This window comes from Coffea arabica, chromosome 4c (genome assembly GCF_036785885.1).
Source record: "Coffea arabica cultivar ET-39 chromosome 4c, Coffea Arabica ET-39 HiFi, whole genome shotgun sequence".
Taxonomy (NCBI): Eukaryota; Viridiplantae; Streptophyta; class Magnoliopsida; order Gentianales; family Rubiaceae; genus Coffea; species Coffea arabica.
The window spans coordinates 1,575,400-1,590,823 of NC_092316.1; the positions used below are offsets into that span (position 1 = coordinate 1,575,400).

Sequence of the window (15,424 nt, forward strand, 5' to 3'; positions counted from 1 at the left end):
GTGAGCTTGCAGGTGTGTTTGGATTACACGTTTTATTTCTACTTTATTATTTACCCACACTGACTTGCTTGCATCGTGAATATATTTTTCAATCACCTTTTTATCTCGCATATATGATATTAAAAAAATGCTATACAATATTTCTTCACAAACTTATCTCAAATAATTTACTATCAAACACACTCGAATGTGAAGACCCCAAATCCTAACTCCAAAATAGGGATAATGGCGAGTTGAATCAAGTTTGAGTAGCACTGTATTCGAGCTCAAACTTGATGAATTTTCAAACTACTCGAGTTTGACTCGATCGAGCAAGAGAACTAGTAGCTCGACTGGACTCGATACGATTAGATCCTGCTCTCAAGCCTCATCGAGTTCGAGTCCTCGAACAAAAAAACTCAAAGTTTGTTAAAACATAAATTTATAATGGTTATTTCGTAATTAAAATAAATATATTACATTAATGATAGAACTATTCAATTAGGCTTGTCTAACACTCAAGCAGCACATTAGGAAGCTCAAACTTGACTTGAGACCTAAAATGAGTAGTTCTAACTCGAAGTCGACCAAGTTCGAGTCGAATGTTTGACTGCTCGCAAACGGCTTGGCTCACCGGCATCCTACTCCAAAGTCAATGATACAAAAGCGTAAGAGCTATGGAACAGGTTCTTGTTTATGGCCCTTCGATTGGCAGATGGATCTTTCACAGCCCATAAAAGGCAAGGGACCTGTAGGATTCGATTTAAAATCTCTCAGCCAACCGGTTAGGTTACATCATATATATCTATCACAAAAAATCCCTAGCGTCAAAATATATCTAAATATATCTTATCTGATATGAAAAAAGAAAAGCAACAATTTACAGCACTCTTTTGGCTCCAGGGAACCATAAGAAGATAAATCAAAGAAAAGAATCAAAACCGGACATCATGGTTAGAGAGAGAACCGCAAAAAGCGTATGCCAAAATATAGTTTTGCTTTATGCAGGACGGATTAGCTTCCTAGCTTAAAATTGGGATTTCATTTTAACCTCAATTGAAATAACCACAGAGAAGCACCGGCAGCTATTAAAAAATAAAATAAAAAGAAAACAAACCTGCAGCAGTGGATTACACGTAGTTAAAAGTGAAACAATAAAGTAGTTAGCAAAAACGTTGTCCTGAAATTGAGCAGGATCGACTTTTGCCATTCCTCTGCCTGCATGTAGAAGAATCTCAACGTTAGCATCAACCTGCTGAAACGAAACAATGGTTGAAATATGAGAATAGAGACCAACCAAAAGGCATCTTTCTTTTCTTGCGCTAATAACTCTTCAAATGAAATATCCGCAAACTCATCATCTGTTCTCTCCACTTGCTCGCGATGTTTGTCTTCCGCTTCCATGCGGGCACCAATTTCAAGTAGCTTCAATACAAACGTCCAGGAAGAGATGGTTAGGTCTTCAACAAAAAAAAGCATGAAGAGCCATTAATATGACCAAGCAACAAAAGAGGCTGATGCACATGCTCAATAAAGGAACAAAAATTTTCAGAGCCAAGCATCTCTGTACAATTGTTTTTCTTGATCATATGATATTCTTGCTCAACTATTGACTTTAGTGCGAAAAATTGGTTGTTTCTAGTGCTCCTGCATCCTGGACCTGTGGGTTCTCCTCAATCTGGCATACCCAACATATACATCAGTTTCATACGGTTCTGGAAGAAAACTTTTGAAAGATATTGTGAGACCAGATCAGCTCCTTTTGTTGTAATTTGGGACTAGTCATAATCTCCAGCATAGATTGATTGCCGCGTAATAGTTTTAGTTGGGGTCTTTGTGACTTGTTTCATCCTTGATCATGATATTCTGATTCTTAACTTCTGGCTCCAACTGAAATAGTATAGGCTCTCTTGCTGCCTTCTTCATAGTTAAGATTTTGCAGACGGATATATGTAAGTAATTTTAGCCGCTGAAAACCTTCAAGGCAATAATGGCTTTGTAGTCTGATTTTTGCTTCAGATTTCAAAAACCGATTTATGGTTGTTGGAGAGAATTATTCTTTGTACTCTGATTTGTGGCAACTTGATTATCTCTGTGCAAGTTTGAGCCAAGATCAAAATATTAACATACCTTCTTGTAAGCTGAGGAGACCTTCAATTGTTGTTGGAGCCAATTATATACAACAGCATCCTCTTCCAATCGTCTTTGCTCTAACTCTAGCTTGTAAATCTTCATAAACCCAAGGATACATTGCATTAGCAACATGAAAAGATGAAAAAGGTATTTCTCAGACATGAGAAATCACTCCAAGCACGAACCTGTTGATGCAAGCGGTCAAATGAAGACCTGTCAGCCTTCAGCAGTAAAGCCTTTGTAATCGTAAATTTACGTTGGATGACCTCTGATCTGCTCATAAGATTGAAGCAGCCATTCAAGAGTCAATAATTTTATATCTTTGTATCAAGTGCATTTACAACATAAAACTTGTTCTCAAACTCTCTACATTTTTTAATGAACCTAGAGATCTGAAGCTCGCCATAGCATAAATGAACTCTTTTTCTTTAGTATCAGACTATCAGAAAATTGGGGGTAAACTGCTGCTATCAGATTGTCTCACAGCGTTGGGGATCCTTGTCCTTTGTCCTTTGTATTGTAAAATTTACTGATCCTTATTAACCCTAGCAGAAAAAAAAAAGACTAGAAAACACACATTTATAGATACAAGAGTAGAAGTTTGGGCAAAACAAATCTAGTGATCCGCAGGTTGTTACTTGATTCAAACTTCAAAACAAAGTACCTATGTTTTAGCTCTTTCTTTGCCTCAACCAAGCAATTAACAAACTGCCCAACCTGCATAACATAATAATAAAGCAAATCTTAATTAGTTCAAATAGCTGAGACCTGTGAGCAACTCATGTATAGAAGGAAAAGAGGTACTTGAGGAAACAAAGATAACTTTCACATTGTGGTAATTTACGTCAGAGTAGAGTATTATGCTAATAAAACATGAAAAGCCGCGACCACGCAATTTTATGGAATTTGCACTGTGTTAATTGAGCACCATGCATTTTTACCAATGGATGCTGCATGCTTCTACCTGCAAAATACTCACAACTTGTTCTAATGTGACACCCAAGGCAGCTAATGCTACCATATGATGCAAGGTGGATATAATTGAGGTGGGCTACACAGACATAATGAAGTTGTTGTGAAGCTTTAAAACCAATAAAGTTGACATACATTCGAGCAATTGTATGTTTATTACTGCATTAAAACTGGCTTAGGGCTTCAATGAACCACCCCGACAATAAATCATAACGGCCTGAGTATTAATTCCAAAAACTTTTAGCTTTACCTCCTCATAATGGTTTAGAAAGCTCAACAGAAGCATGCTAGAAAATCAGATTGCTAGCTCCTAGCTCGTGATAATGATCAACCAAGAAAGTCACGTATTTGTTTAAATTAAATACATTCACCAACCCCAAAACGGAGTTCCAAGTTCAGTAAAGCCAAAACAAATATTCCTCAGCCATTGGGTTTCATTGACATTTTAGAGAAAGATGCATACAACAGTTCAATAACGGTCACTTCGTTCACATAATGTAGAAAGAGACAAAATTATTCATCAGCAATGCAATGTGATAAAGTTTAATTCCATACAATGGGGAAGATACATCAGTCTGGAAAAAGAAATGACCAATCTTTCTTCGTGAGTATTCACAACAAGACTGAATTAGTGGCGAGCTGAAATTCATTTAAAAAAAAAGAAAAGAAAAGAAAACCTGAGCAAGAGTCAAGGCGTTGGATTCATGGGACTTGGCAAGCTGGTCATAGTTTTGCTTGAGCTTCCTCTGAACTGCGCTAGACGAGGTCGTAAATGGATACAAACAAACCAGCTCTTCTTTCTTGTTATCCTTCTTCCTGTCGTGTTCCCCAGCTCCTCCACACGCACTACTAGGGTCGGGTCTCTTCTTCTTGGCCCGTTTCTTCCTCTTCTTCTTTGTCTCCTCCTCCTCCTCCTCTTCTTTCATCTTCATCCCCAACCCGGCCTCCGTCGAGCACCGACCCATTTTTATTATCCGGGCCCTCATCTTTAAACGGCTCATCCCATTTGGGTGAATCAGGAGGCAATAGCCCACGGAGAATCGAAGGCCCGGTCGAGACGGATCCAATTGCCCGCTTTCCTCCCACCTGGGCTTTATCGTCGGAGCATCTATTTCTGTCCTCGTCATTCTTGTGTAAAGAAGAACATTGTTGGGTTTGTTTCTTACGAAGGATTGATGGTATGGGGTGAGTGGATTTTCTAGAGACAGTGAAAATCGAAAAAGAAAAGAGGGAGAGAGTAACGATAAATAGCACTGAAACAATAAGCATGGTTAGATGAGAATAGCTGCAGATGGGAATATGGGATGGAGAGCGAGAGAGCTGTTAGAGCAGAGGGAGAGAAAGGGAGAAAGAGAGTCGACACTACAGTGAGAGAACGCGGCGATATGGATATGGGAACGGAACGTACAACGCGGCATTTGCAGAATGATTTGGAATATGCTTGACTTTAATGGGACGACTTTTACTTGTGGATTTGTACTGAGGAGCGGGGAGCCAGGGGCGGAGAGAGATCAAGTTCCCCCCCCCGGCCTCCTTATCAGATAAATCTACGCAAGAAGAGTCGACTGACTAACAGACTGAGTGACCAGGGATTGAGTGAATCTGTTTGATTCGTCGTGTAATTTAAGGAATTTGTTACCATTGCATCACCTTCCATTGTTCTTTTGACTTGGTAGTGTACTGTAGGACTTGCCGTCCTACTACACGTGTTATGTATCCAAACATGCATGGTAGGAAAATAGAGAAGGGATCAACCGCGAAGAAGCCAAGTGCGTATGCTATGACCAGCAAGTGAGCTGTGCAAGTGGATTGAAATCTGGGTGAGGTTGGAATAATCTACCGATCAAGAATCATTTGTGACGAGGATAAAATGCGACTGTTTAAAAATACATGGTGATTTTGATATTCCCTCCTCCCAACAGGGGTTGGTTAAATGAGGATAGAGAACCTTTTCATGTTAAAGACATTTATTATTAGGATCACAAAATCACCATTTTTTTAACCATAAATTGGTGTAGTTGTATTTCTCGAGTGACGAGGTGATTTCCGAACTGATGAACCGAGTCTACAGTACAAGCACACCTGTCAAGATAAAGATATAATCAGAGTGTTGTCTCTCGATCTAGCTCCGATGCTAAAATCAATTATGTAAGAAATCAAGAGTAAAAGCAACACTAGTTGGACTAAAGTTATGAGCAAGAGAGAAATTAAAGCCAAAATCCTCTCTCTCTCTCTCTCTCTCTCTCTCTCTCTCTCTCTCTCTCTCTCTCTCTCTCTCTCTCCACAAAGGGAGGGGAGTATTTATAGTAAGAAAACTGACGAGGAATGGTGGAACCTACTATTTGTTACCTGCAAGGAATCAGCTTATGATGGCGGTGTCAGAGGTAGGTCTGGGTATAACAGCGGTAACAGTCATATCAACTAATCTGACACTAGTCAAGCTTGTAAGTATCAGACGCCAAGTAACCAGACAGACCCAATCGACTGAGGTGAACTCATCTCGAGAGGGCAAAGATGAGAATAAACACCAAGATAGCCGAAGTGATCACCTCGACCTAAAACGTGTTGGATCGGTCATCTCAGCGATGAGTCGAGCCGAGAAAGCCGAGGTGAGCGTCCACATGGAGCAATGGGGAACTTGGCTGTTTTTTCAGTCTAGTCATCTTCCCTTTTTGAGTAGAGGAAATTCAGATTATGGTTATTTTCCCATCTTCTACAGGGTGGAATTGGGATCGATGTACTTGTACTCGCTAATTGACATATAAAGCTACAGGTTTAGTCCAAACAACTGCTTCACTCTTACTCAAGCAAAATTGAGCAAGGAAAGGAAAGCATCGCAGTCAGCTAGCATAAGATCAGTGGCACATTTCATCATTCAATTCAACTACTCTTTCCTTTTTGATTTGGATTCTTCCGGTAGTTAGTTATTAGCATTCTTTTTTTTGGGGGGGGGGGGGGGGGGGGGGAGGAGGAGGAATGGGTTTGGAATAATTTCTAAAATGCGCACTCGAGCATCCACTTTGATTTCAGAGGGCAACATACATCTTTATTTATCACTTGCAATGATGCATGAACCCAACCCACTGGGGAAAGCAGAGTCCAATTTTGATACTAGCAAGACGTCGTAATTTCTCTAGAATAGATAGATAGAGACGCGCACCAGTTGTTGCAATCTGTAGGGCTTTAATTGAAAATTTGCCTTTCCATTTCATGATATGACAGCTTAGAGCCATCCTTTACCCCAGCAGGGGCAGAAATTTGACGACGCTACTCTTTCTCCCTTTCTTTCTTGTTTAACTTGATTCAGCCGTCCTGATGCCAGTTTCATGCCCAAATAAAATAGCCTTCTCTGCAACTTTCTTAGTTTATGTATCTAAAAGATAAAAGAGGGTTTACTCATCTTCTCGTACAAGATCCGTCTTGAATACTCCATTTATTGAGATGAAAGGAAGAAGAATAATTGTTTGTGTTATTGCTACAATGGCAAAGCAATGAGATGGCTGCTTTTTTCTTTATCTTTTTACATGTAAAATACGATGATGATGCTGGAATCCCTGAAAGCCAAAAGCTTACATAATCTAGGACTACTAGTACAGTTGCACATGGACTCAACTAGAATCGTCTCGATGTGCCTTCTAAACATATCCTTCCAACTCTTAACTCTTGTACACTTGCAGGCCAGAACTAGAAGGATAATAGCTACTACTCTATATACATTGAAATTCTTAAAACCTTCTTCTTCTTCTTCACGGTGTAAGAGCTTTGGACCGACGGTGTGTTGCCTATCTTTACAACTTCACCCCAGCAAAGCCGAAAAAAGGAGGAGTCGTAGTGCAAGAATTGGATGTGCCATAGCTTAAAATATCTGAAAAATCATACCGAAAGTAAAGAGTATCTTGGATCCAAGTCCATAGCTGCTGTGCCACTGCAAATAAGAAGATCATCTCAACTGCAAACCGCCTCGACAGAAAGTTTCTTCATCACATTTGGACACGGATCGCCACCAAAAAGCGCAGGTGCTACTGTGACCGAGCATGTTTGCTGCCCAATGCAATACTGCAAAAATTTTTTTTTTTTTTTTTTAAAAAAAGAACAAATATTAGAAAAACATATACATGCATTCATAATTAGTTACTAAATGAAGCCATTTCTTCATATATTACGTTGAACTGCGAAACAAAACGAAATGCTGAAATTATTGTCCGGAAGACGACATGCTATGTTGACTGGAATAAAATTATTGAAAAAGAAGAAAAAAAAAAAAAAAGTCCAATGTTGAATGCCAGGTAAGGTTGTAAACTTGAACTATTTGACTAACATACAAGAAAAGAATAGCAGAGCTTAATTCAGAAATTCTGAATTGTGATTACCGTTTCAAAAGCATCATAAGAATGGAAAGCATGACAGCCTCCCTGACGGAAGTTTCCACAAGTCCCTTCAGGCGTCCCAAAGCTAGCAAATTTGATCGATGATATTCTTTGACCAGGAGCACATGAGAGATGGGCTTTTGGCCTCAAGGGTTTGCTGACTTTACCTGATGACTGCAACTGCCAATTTACTAATGTTGGTTGCCATTCATAAATATCTGCGCATACGCTCGATACTTCTCGTTTTACCAAAGATATGCCATATGGATTTCCTCCCCATTCTTCAAATACAACTAACAAGTTTCCAGTTGGATATAACCAGGAGCGAGGGACGTGATACCTGAAAATAACCCGAGTTCTGTCAGTCCACTGCATAATACGGTGGAACACTAGAGAGAGAGAGAGAGAGAGAATGGAAAAGGAGCATAGAAAGGAGAGCAAGTTGGTTGCTGGCTTACCATTTTTGTGAGGCCTCCCCACAATTACTGAGGCATTTTTTCTCATTAAATGACCCAGCATAACTGCAGGCACCACAATTACCAGAAGCTTTATATGCAGGATAATACCTTCCAATGCTCTGACCATTTATCCACACTTGACCTTTGCTCATGGCACTCATATCTAAAGCCAAAGGTTCATTTCCGGATGGAGCACTGAAAGTAGTCTGCAATTGCAAAGAAAAAGATACAAAAACATTATGATTGTTATCAACCTTGAGATATTCCCCTGCCAAAGTGTTTTCCTTATGCCAAGAGCAAGGAATTGAACAGAAAGACGAACAATAGTTGCAAAATATTTCTAATAGTAGGAGTAAGCACTTGAACAGAAGATATTAGACATCCTTGGTGCGCTATTAGCCCTCCCATCTTCCAAAACATTAAAGGATGTAGAATACCTTGTACCAGGTAAGTGGCTGCCTCTCAGCAACAAAAGAACCTTCACCCCACTCTACAGCAGAGCTCCCGCTAAGGGAATGTAGACTCAAGGCTTCTCCCTTCAGACCAACCTGATTAAAGCACCAAGTGAACTGCCAGTTATTTATTAAGACCATCACGTGAATTGACAGTGCTTTATTAAGACCATCAGGTGAATCGACAGCCACTCAATGATCAGGTATCAAATAATCATTTTGATTCAAAAACTGACCTTATAAGACCATTTCTGCCACGTTAGATCTCTTCTCCCCTCATTAAGACCATAAAGTGAAACGGGCCCAAGAATACCAGCATTCCATGTTTCAAAATGGGGACCAACATTCTGAGCCCATACATGAACAATAAAGCAGAATAAGCAAATTTCAAACTCATATTGGGCAAGGTTTTTAAAAGCATGCCATGACAACCATGCAGTACATGCTTTATTCAAATTGCTCAAGATAGATAATATCATGCATGGCTACATCAAATGCAAAAGAACTTTAAAACGTCTATGTGTGAAAGAGTGTGTGTGTGTGAGAGAGAGAAAGAGAGAGACAAACCGGGAGACCGACAGCAATACTTAGGAGTGAAATCTTGTTAACTCCAGCCCTCAGATTTACACCTTGACTGAAAGTTATTTTCGGGTTTTCCAGACTACCATATGTAGTTCCTGCCAATGTTTGAACACAGACATCAACAAACCATCATGATTATCAAATTTCCACCTGTTATGGGAACTAAAGCCGGACGAAAGAAGACATGACTATCTTCAACTTAACAGGATATGGGGACAACTTTGCTGATATAATCTCCTAACTCTAAGGGTGAAGAAATCAAGTTCAAAATCAATAAAACAGCAGAATATTGTCTCCATGCAACTTAAGGGAACATATATCTTTGATCTATATACTGATAACATTTTATTGACTCAAGTTTCACCTTGACATATCACTCTAAAGAAATAGTCAATTAGACAACTAGCCACCACATAACTTGCATAGAAAACAAAACATTCAATGATGTTCAATGTCTTGTTGCACACCTGATAGCTGACCATTGATGAAGACATGCAAAGCATGACCGGCTGACATAACTGTAAGAACAGGCCATTTTCCGCCTTTTAGAAATCCTTCGGTGTGGTAAATTCTCACTCTGAATAACAGAAACATAGGAGTTAAACCTCAAAATGAATAATCACAAAGTCAGCGTATCAGTATAGCTGTATGAGAGTAAAAATCAACAGAAAGAAGCACCTACTCTGTTGAATACCACAAATAGTCTGAATTATCTCTGGTGACATTTATCTGCTCCAACAACCCAGAAACTGTAAACGCGTTGTCTTCATTTGATGCTGTTTCTTCATTGTATGACTCCCAAGAAAAGCCCTTAATAACAGGATTCATTTTCATCTGTGCACTTTGAGCACCAACCTTGCCATGAAAAATCAGTCTGATGTCAAGATTACGTAGTGAAGAGGTCTTTTCACAAGGGACACAAACCCGTAACGTAGTTGTGATAATCTACAGTCAGCAATAAGATAAAAGACATTAAAGTTCAATAACAGTTTCTCTTCCTCACCCTTGCAGTATTATACACAGTGTTCTTGCAGTCAGGAAGGATGCTGATAGACCAGGGAGGCAGGTTGTAGTGCATATTGCCAAAAGCAACCCTTGCAAAAGATTGAGAGTTGTAGTTGGCGAGAAATGCTGCACAAGCTCCAGATTTTGATTTAAAGACATGAGCCTGTAATGCAAAACTGAAAGTAAGAAAAACAGTTTAACTCAATTTGTAATAGTAGCAAATGTAAGAGAATAAAAGTAATTGAAACCTCTTGATAATTTCCAAGAGGCGTCACAGTGGGATTTCCAGATACTAGTGCTGGTTCGCAGAGCTTTAGTGCTCTATGTAAATCCTTAAGATGACCCCATTTTGGTTGCCGTAATAGTCCTGGAAGAAAACAGAAACTTTCATCAGTTTGATTTGAGCTGAGTAATCCAAAGCTCATTAGGCTTTTAACTGTCCCCATGCACTTGATACTGACAAAGGATCATTTTAGCTAGGAAGAATCATCCAGAGAACAAAATATCAGATTCAGAAAGCAAAGAAAGCTTAATTTATTGCCAGTGTTAGACAGTACAGATCCATATAGCAGGATGAACATAGGATTTGTCACTCCTTTGGATAGTTTAAATCAGCTTTTACAATAAGATTTCATCAGACATCGAAGATAAGGACAGGATCCTAGTGGTCTTCTTAAACAAATAAGTCAATTATCAGACTGCACCATTGGACACAAAAAAGTCAATAGACCGGCTTTGACATTTAGATTTCCTCAGACATCAAATGATAAGGAAAGGGTACATGTCTTTTCTCAAATAAAAACAAGGTCAACCATCACAATGCACTATTAGGAAGACACTAAGGGTCAAAAATACATTTAAGACAAACAGAAAGTAAAGTCAAGACTTGCACTTCACTCTTAGTAAAATGACGCACATGTCCAGTTTAAATGACATGGCAGACTGAGGCTTCTTAGGGGCTGACAAGTATGGCCACTATAAAAACAAATGCCAACCCAAAAGCTAGTTTCCCGCTAAAATTCAAACTCATATAGAAAACATTAGCATCTCGATGACATGAGGTGAATACTGCAAGCTTAGGACATGAGTTTAGGAGCTGCTGCAGTCTACATACCATATTCATCAAGAGGAGCATCATAATCATAGCTAGTGGCAATAAATGGTCCACCAGCTGTCCTGCCAAAGTTTGTTCCTCCATGATACTGCCACAAAGACAGGAAAATAAGAAGACAATCACAACTTCGAGTAATTTAGTAGGAATTTTCACAAGAATAATTTTTAAAACATTAAACTTTACCATGTAATAATTAATAAAGGAACCCCCTTTTTGAATAAATTTTGCAACAGAAAATGCCAAGTCTTCAGCAGGACGGTAAGGTTGCGCACCTCCGAATTCAGTAAACCTGCAAAAGAACAGATAAAAATAGAGTCACTTTCCTGTTATAAAACTCCAAGAATTATGTGAAACTACCTACCAAAAAGCAATAACTCACCAGCCAGTCCAAGCTTCCGTCCAAATCTTGGGTTTATAAGCCTTATTTGGGGAGAAGTAGTCGCAGTAGAAGCCATTGCATGTATTTATCTGGGCAGAAGTAAAATAGACATGCAAAAACAGACGCTTAGAAGAAAAAAAATAACCGTAGTTGCAAAGACTAATAATCGGTAAAGAAGGAATCCTCTTGAGATAAAACCGAAGAAGTTCGATAAATAACAACAACCACAACTATTCAATTGGAAGTATTTTGTAGCTGAACATCAGGAATCAGTGTTGAACGTTGAAAATGGGAGTATATATGTAGTCAAGGAAGGAACTGCGACGTCAATCAGCGACTCAGTCCCAATAGAATTTAAGATCCAACCATAATTTAATCAAGACAAATTTGACAGATAGGATTGAGAAGAAAAAACCCATGTGCAGGGGCTCCAACAATTCAATCTCTTTTTGGGTCACAAAATGGACAAAACACTGGGTTCCAGAAACCCCACTATACTATGGGGGAACATGGCATGACAGCCATAAAGAACTAGAATAAGAGCATTGCAAGTACTCTAAGATTAATCAAAATGCAAAAAAGAAAAAGGTGGGTGGGGCGATGGGGCAAGGTTACTCACAACAGGATCAGGTGCGTCATCTTGCTTGCACATGACCCAAGGGACACCAGTGCCTAGATCCACAGCCATTTTGGCTGCCCATTCCGTATAAGCTCGACCAGGGGCACCTAATTCATACTCCATAGGCCCATATTCGTTCTCAACCTGCAAAATTATTCCAAAAAAAGCCTACCTTTTTCAGTTCACTTCCTTATTTTCCACACTTCAAATATTCCAGATACCAGAAAGAAAAAATGAAACTGGACATGAATAAACCGAAGGAAATTACTACCTGCGATAGGATTATTGGACCACCCTGAGGTTCATATAACCTCTCGGCTTTCATCATATTCACAATGTTGGTCGTGAATTTTTGCATTGCGGCCTTTGTTGCAGAATCATAGACACCAAAATTAGTTAGAATCGAATCATGTCAATGCAATATGACAGTAAAGGAAATTAATATCCTACAAACTTATTTGCCTGACCTTGAAAGGACCGTTGTTTGTTCTAAAGCTAATGCCCGGAACATACTTTAACCAAACTGGAAAACCCCTGAAAATTTATTCAAGAAAAAAGTGACTCAGACCATAAACACTTCTCAAAAAGCAGGAATTTTCTACTTCTGGAAACTGCATTACTTAAAGATTACCCAAAGTTCCATTCAGCACAGACATAAGGACCAATTCTGAGATTAACATAAAGCCCTGCTTCCTTCACCAGGTTGACAAATTTAACCAGATCATATCTACCCTCAAAGTAATACTACAAAAGTAAAATACAAAAACTTTAGTATATATATCCAAGAAGTATTAGAGAAAAAAAAGTAAAGGGGAAAAAATACACCCAGTTCATCAATTACTTTGCCAGGTTGAGGTTCATGTCCATTCCAGAAAACATAAGTTTCGATCACGTCCAAGCCTCCCTCTTTTGCCTTCTGAATAAGATCCGGCCACATCTACCATAACCCAAAACCAAGGATAAAAAACCGAACTTCATTGCAGAGTTCAGTAAGAAATGCCGAAGAGAGCAATTGGTAAAGAGGGCACCCAAAAGAAAAAAAGAAAAAGAAAAATAGAAAAGAAAGAGGCAAATAAGCAATGGGGATGAAGTACATTTGAGGTAAATATACCTCAGGAGTGCTTCTAGGATAATGAATGGATCCAGATATAAGAATCCTCCTTTGGCCATTAACAATAATAGCCGTATTGTCATAGGAAACAGAAGCTGTTCCACAAGAAACCCATGAACCCAATAACACCAGCACCAGCAAGGCCAAAACTTTCCACATTACAGCAACCTTGGAGAAAATCATTTCTAGGCATTAACTAAAACCCCTCCGTTAAATCTTTTCCTTCCCCCTTGTACCTCAAGCTTGTACCTTTACAATCTCAAAGCAAAGCACTCAGCCCTTTGTTTGGCCCTTTAGCCCTTTTCCCACCTCGCACTTTATTCTATACTAGTACTTCCTTTATTGGAGAGAGGGCGGAGAAAAACACAAAAAAAAAAAAAAAACAGAAGAAATGAGTCAAAGAGAAAACAGCTGTTTTTCTTGTCTGAATTTTTCTCTATTACTAGTAGTGTGATAGATATAATAGTTTGCATAGGTAGAGAGTTGCTATTTGCAGATGATAGTCCCCAGTAGTACAGGAGTGGTCAGTGAAGTGTGATAAATTGTGGACTAAGGTAGCATACAACTTGAGAAGATGGGGTGCTTTGCAGCTGCTTTTAAACGCAAAAATTGGACCTCGTTTGAAAGTGACATTCGGTCCCATTTTCAGGACTTTGGACCCCACTCATTACCATACCATTTTGGACTTTCCTCACTGGTAATAGTTACGCGGTGTCTCAACTCTCATCCGTTTTTTATTATTATTATTATTTTTTTTTTAAGTGAGGGTACTTCCTTCATCGTTTAAGAAGATTATATGAGCATTTAAGAAGATTGATGCTTTGTAAGATTACTTTAAATTTTGATTTTTTAGATTTAAAAGGGCTTTTCTGCTGTCTGCTGAAAAGCGAATTACTGAAAAGCTAATTAAAAAAATTTTCTTTTTTTTTAACGCGTTTGATTAAAGCTCTGCTAGCGGGCAAGGATTCTCAGCCCAATCCCAATATGGTCGGTCCGCGCTTTTTGGCGAAGCCTCTCATGTTTGCTCTCTGATGGAATTTTACCAGACAAGCCTTAGTGCGTCTACATCACTCGCGGGGAATTTGCCGCACATAATTGGGCTGTGCAGCCACGGACGCTTCCCACGCGAGGGAAGGCCTTCTTTTTTGTCCTTTTTGGTTTCTCCTCAGTAATGACGATTGCGATTTACGAGGAGTATGTTAAGTGTTTGTTAATAACCATAAACAGTGCGTTTGTCACGGGTTTGGTTTTGTGCTTTCTTCGCTGTTAGCCATCCTAAATAATAATGCGTTTATCATCATTTTCTTAATCTAGGAATGATTGGTCTAAATTATTCGATCTGTTCTGTGTATTTAGACGAAGCATGTCGGTCTTAACAATCTACTATATAATACTCCCTCTGTCTCACTTTGATAGTCCTGGTTATTTTTTCACACAGTTTAAGAAAAAATAGTTAATTTTGTTAGAACAATCGATGTAGTTAGATATTTTTCTAAAATACCCTCACGTTAATTAGAGTATAACTTTATTGAAACTTGAATTGATGGTAAAAAAAAAATCAACTCTCATTAAATGGGGTAGATTTATAGTAACAACAACTTATATCAAATAAAAATATTTTAGAAAAATTAAAATACAACTATATTCTTTAAATAGAAACTGAACTACAATTTGAGACAGATGAAAAAGGAAAACAGGATTATCAAGTGGGACGGAGAGAGTAATAAATATAGATGAATGGAGGTGAACCATTCTATTTATTGAAGAGTTTTGATGTTGGTTTGAGTCAAACAGAGTATCGAGTTTGGATATCACAGTCACCGAGGGTGGTGAAAGGAATGTTCCCCACTCTCTCATGCCAATTTCTTTCTTTTTTTTTTTTATTACTATTAAAAATTTCAGAGGAATTCTCCAATATGCGTTTTAGTTGATGTCTAATGTGGGTTGAAATATCATCGGTAGATTAGCATGCACAGACTCGCTAAACAAAATTAAAGAAGCCCCAACCCTTTTTTTATTTAATTTTTAGGAATCCCTTTTGCTTCTTTCTATAATCTATACTAAGGACAGAAAAAGGAAAAGAAAACCCACTAGTGCCTGAAAAAGTTGTACCATCTGGTCCTTTTTTTTTTTCCGTATATCTTCTGTCAAGGATCAAAGATCTTCTCTTTCGGATGATATAATGATAGATCTCAGGTACAAAGATAGCCTTTTTGTAATTGTTTTGATTAGGAAGTGTAATTGAAACCGATC

General features: G+C 38.6%; 2 protein-coding genes across 2 annotated transcripts; both read right to left on the bottom strand.

Moving 5' to 3' along the window:
• Window positions 1-404: 404 nt before the first annotated feature.
• On the bottom strand, window positions 405-4,580 carry LOC140005083 (uncharacterized). Its single transcript, XM_072045258.1, has 7 exons — window positions 3,762-4,580; window positions 2,777-2,829; window positions 2,298-2,385; window positions 2,110-2,208; window positions 1,277-1,404; window positions 1,097-1,197; window positions 405-728 (listed from the first exon to the last, which is right to left on the bottom strand). Exons 1-6 carry the CDS (start codon window positions 4,209-4,211, stop codon window positions 1,143-1,145), a joined length of 873 nt encoding a protein of 290 aa, XP_071901359.1. The 5' UTR covers window positions 4,212-4,580; the 3' UTR covers window positions 405-728; window positions 1,097-1,142.
• A 1,922-nt stretch (window positions 4,581-6,502) lies between these two features.
• Window positions 6,503-13,713, bottom strand: LOC113741256 (beta-galactosidase). Its single transcript, XM_027268753.2, has 19 exons — window positions 13,172-13,713; window positions 12,902-12,997; window positions 12,692-12,804; window positions 12,528-12,594; window positions 12,332-12,424; window positions 12,061-12,204; window positions 11,442-11,530; window positions 11,246-11,351; window positions 11,063-11,150; window positions 10,197-10,315; window positions 9,947-10,111; window positions 9,626-9,798; window positions 9,411-9,520; window positions 8,929-9,038; window positions 8,598-8,708; window positions 8,347-8,457; window positions 7,910-8,115; window positions 7,455-7,791; window positions 6,503-7,140 (listed from the first exon to the last, which is right to left on the bottom strand). The coding sequence occupies exons 1-19, from the start codon at window positions 13,352-13,354 to the stop codon at window positions 7,030-7,032; spliced, it is 2,532 nt and encodes an 843-aa protein (XP_027124554.2). The 5' UTR covers window positions 13,355-13,713; the 3' UTR covers window positions 6,503-7,029.
• Window positions 13,714-15,424: the final 1,711 nt, after the last annotated feature.

Coding starts and splice junctions, on each gene's coding strand:
- LOC140005083 (XM_072045258.1), bottom strand. CDS start 4,211: ATGACGAGGACAGAAATAGATGCTCCGACGATAAAGCCCAGGTGGGAG. Junction 2,386..2,776: donor AAGAAAGAGCTAAAACATAG/GTACTTTGTTTT, acceptor TCTTATGAGCAG/ATCAGAGGTCATCCAACGTA. Junction 2,209..2,297: donor TTGACCGCTTGCATCAACAG/GTTCGTGCTTGG, acceptor GGGTTTATGAAG/ATTTACAAGCTAGAGTTAGA.
- LOC113741256 (XM_027268753.2), bottom strand. CDS start 13,354: ATGATTTTCTCCAAGGTTGCTGTAATGTGGAAAGTTTTGGCCTTGCTG. Junction 11,151..11,245: donor CCTTTATTAATTATTACATG/GTAAAGTTTAAT, acceptor TCTTTGTGGCAG/TATCATGGAGGAACAAACTT. Junction 8,709..8,928: donor GTATTGCTGTCGGTCTCCCG/GTTTGTCTCTCT, acceptor GTATGGGCTCAG/AATGTTGGTCCCCATTTTGA.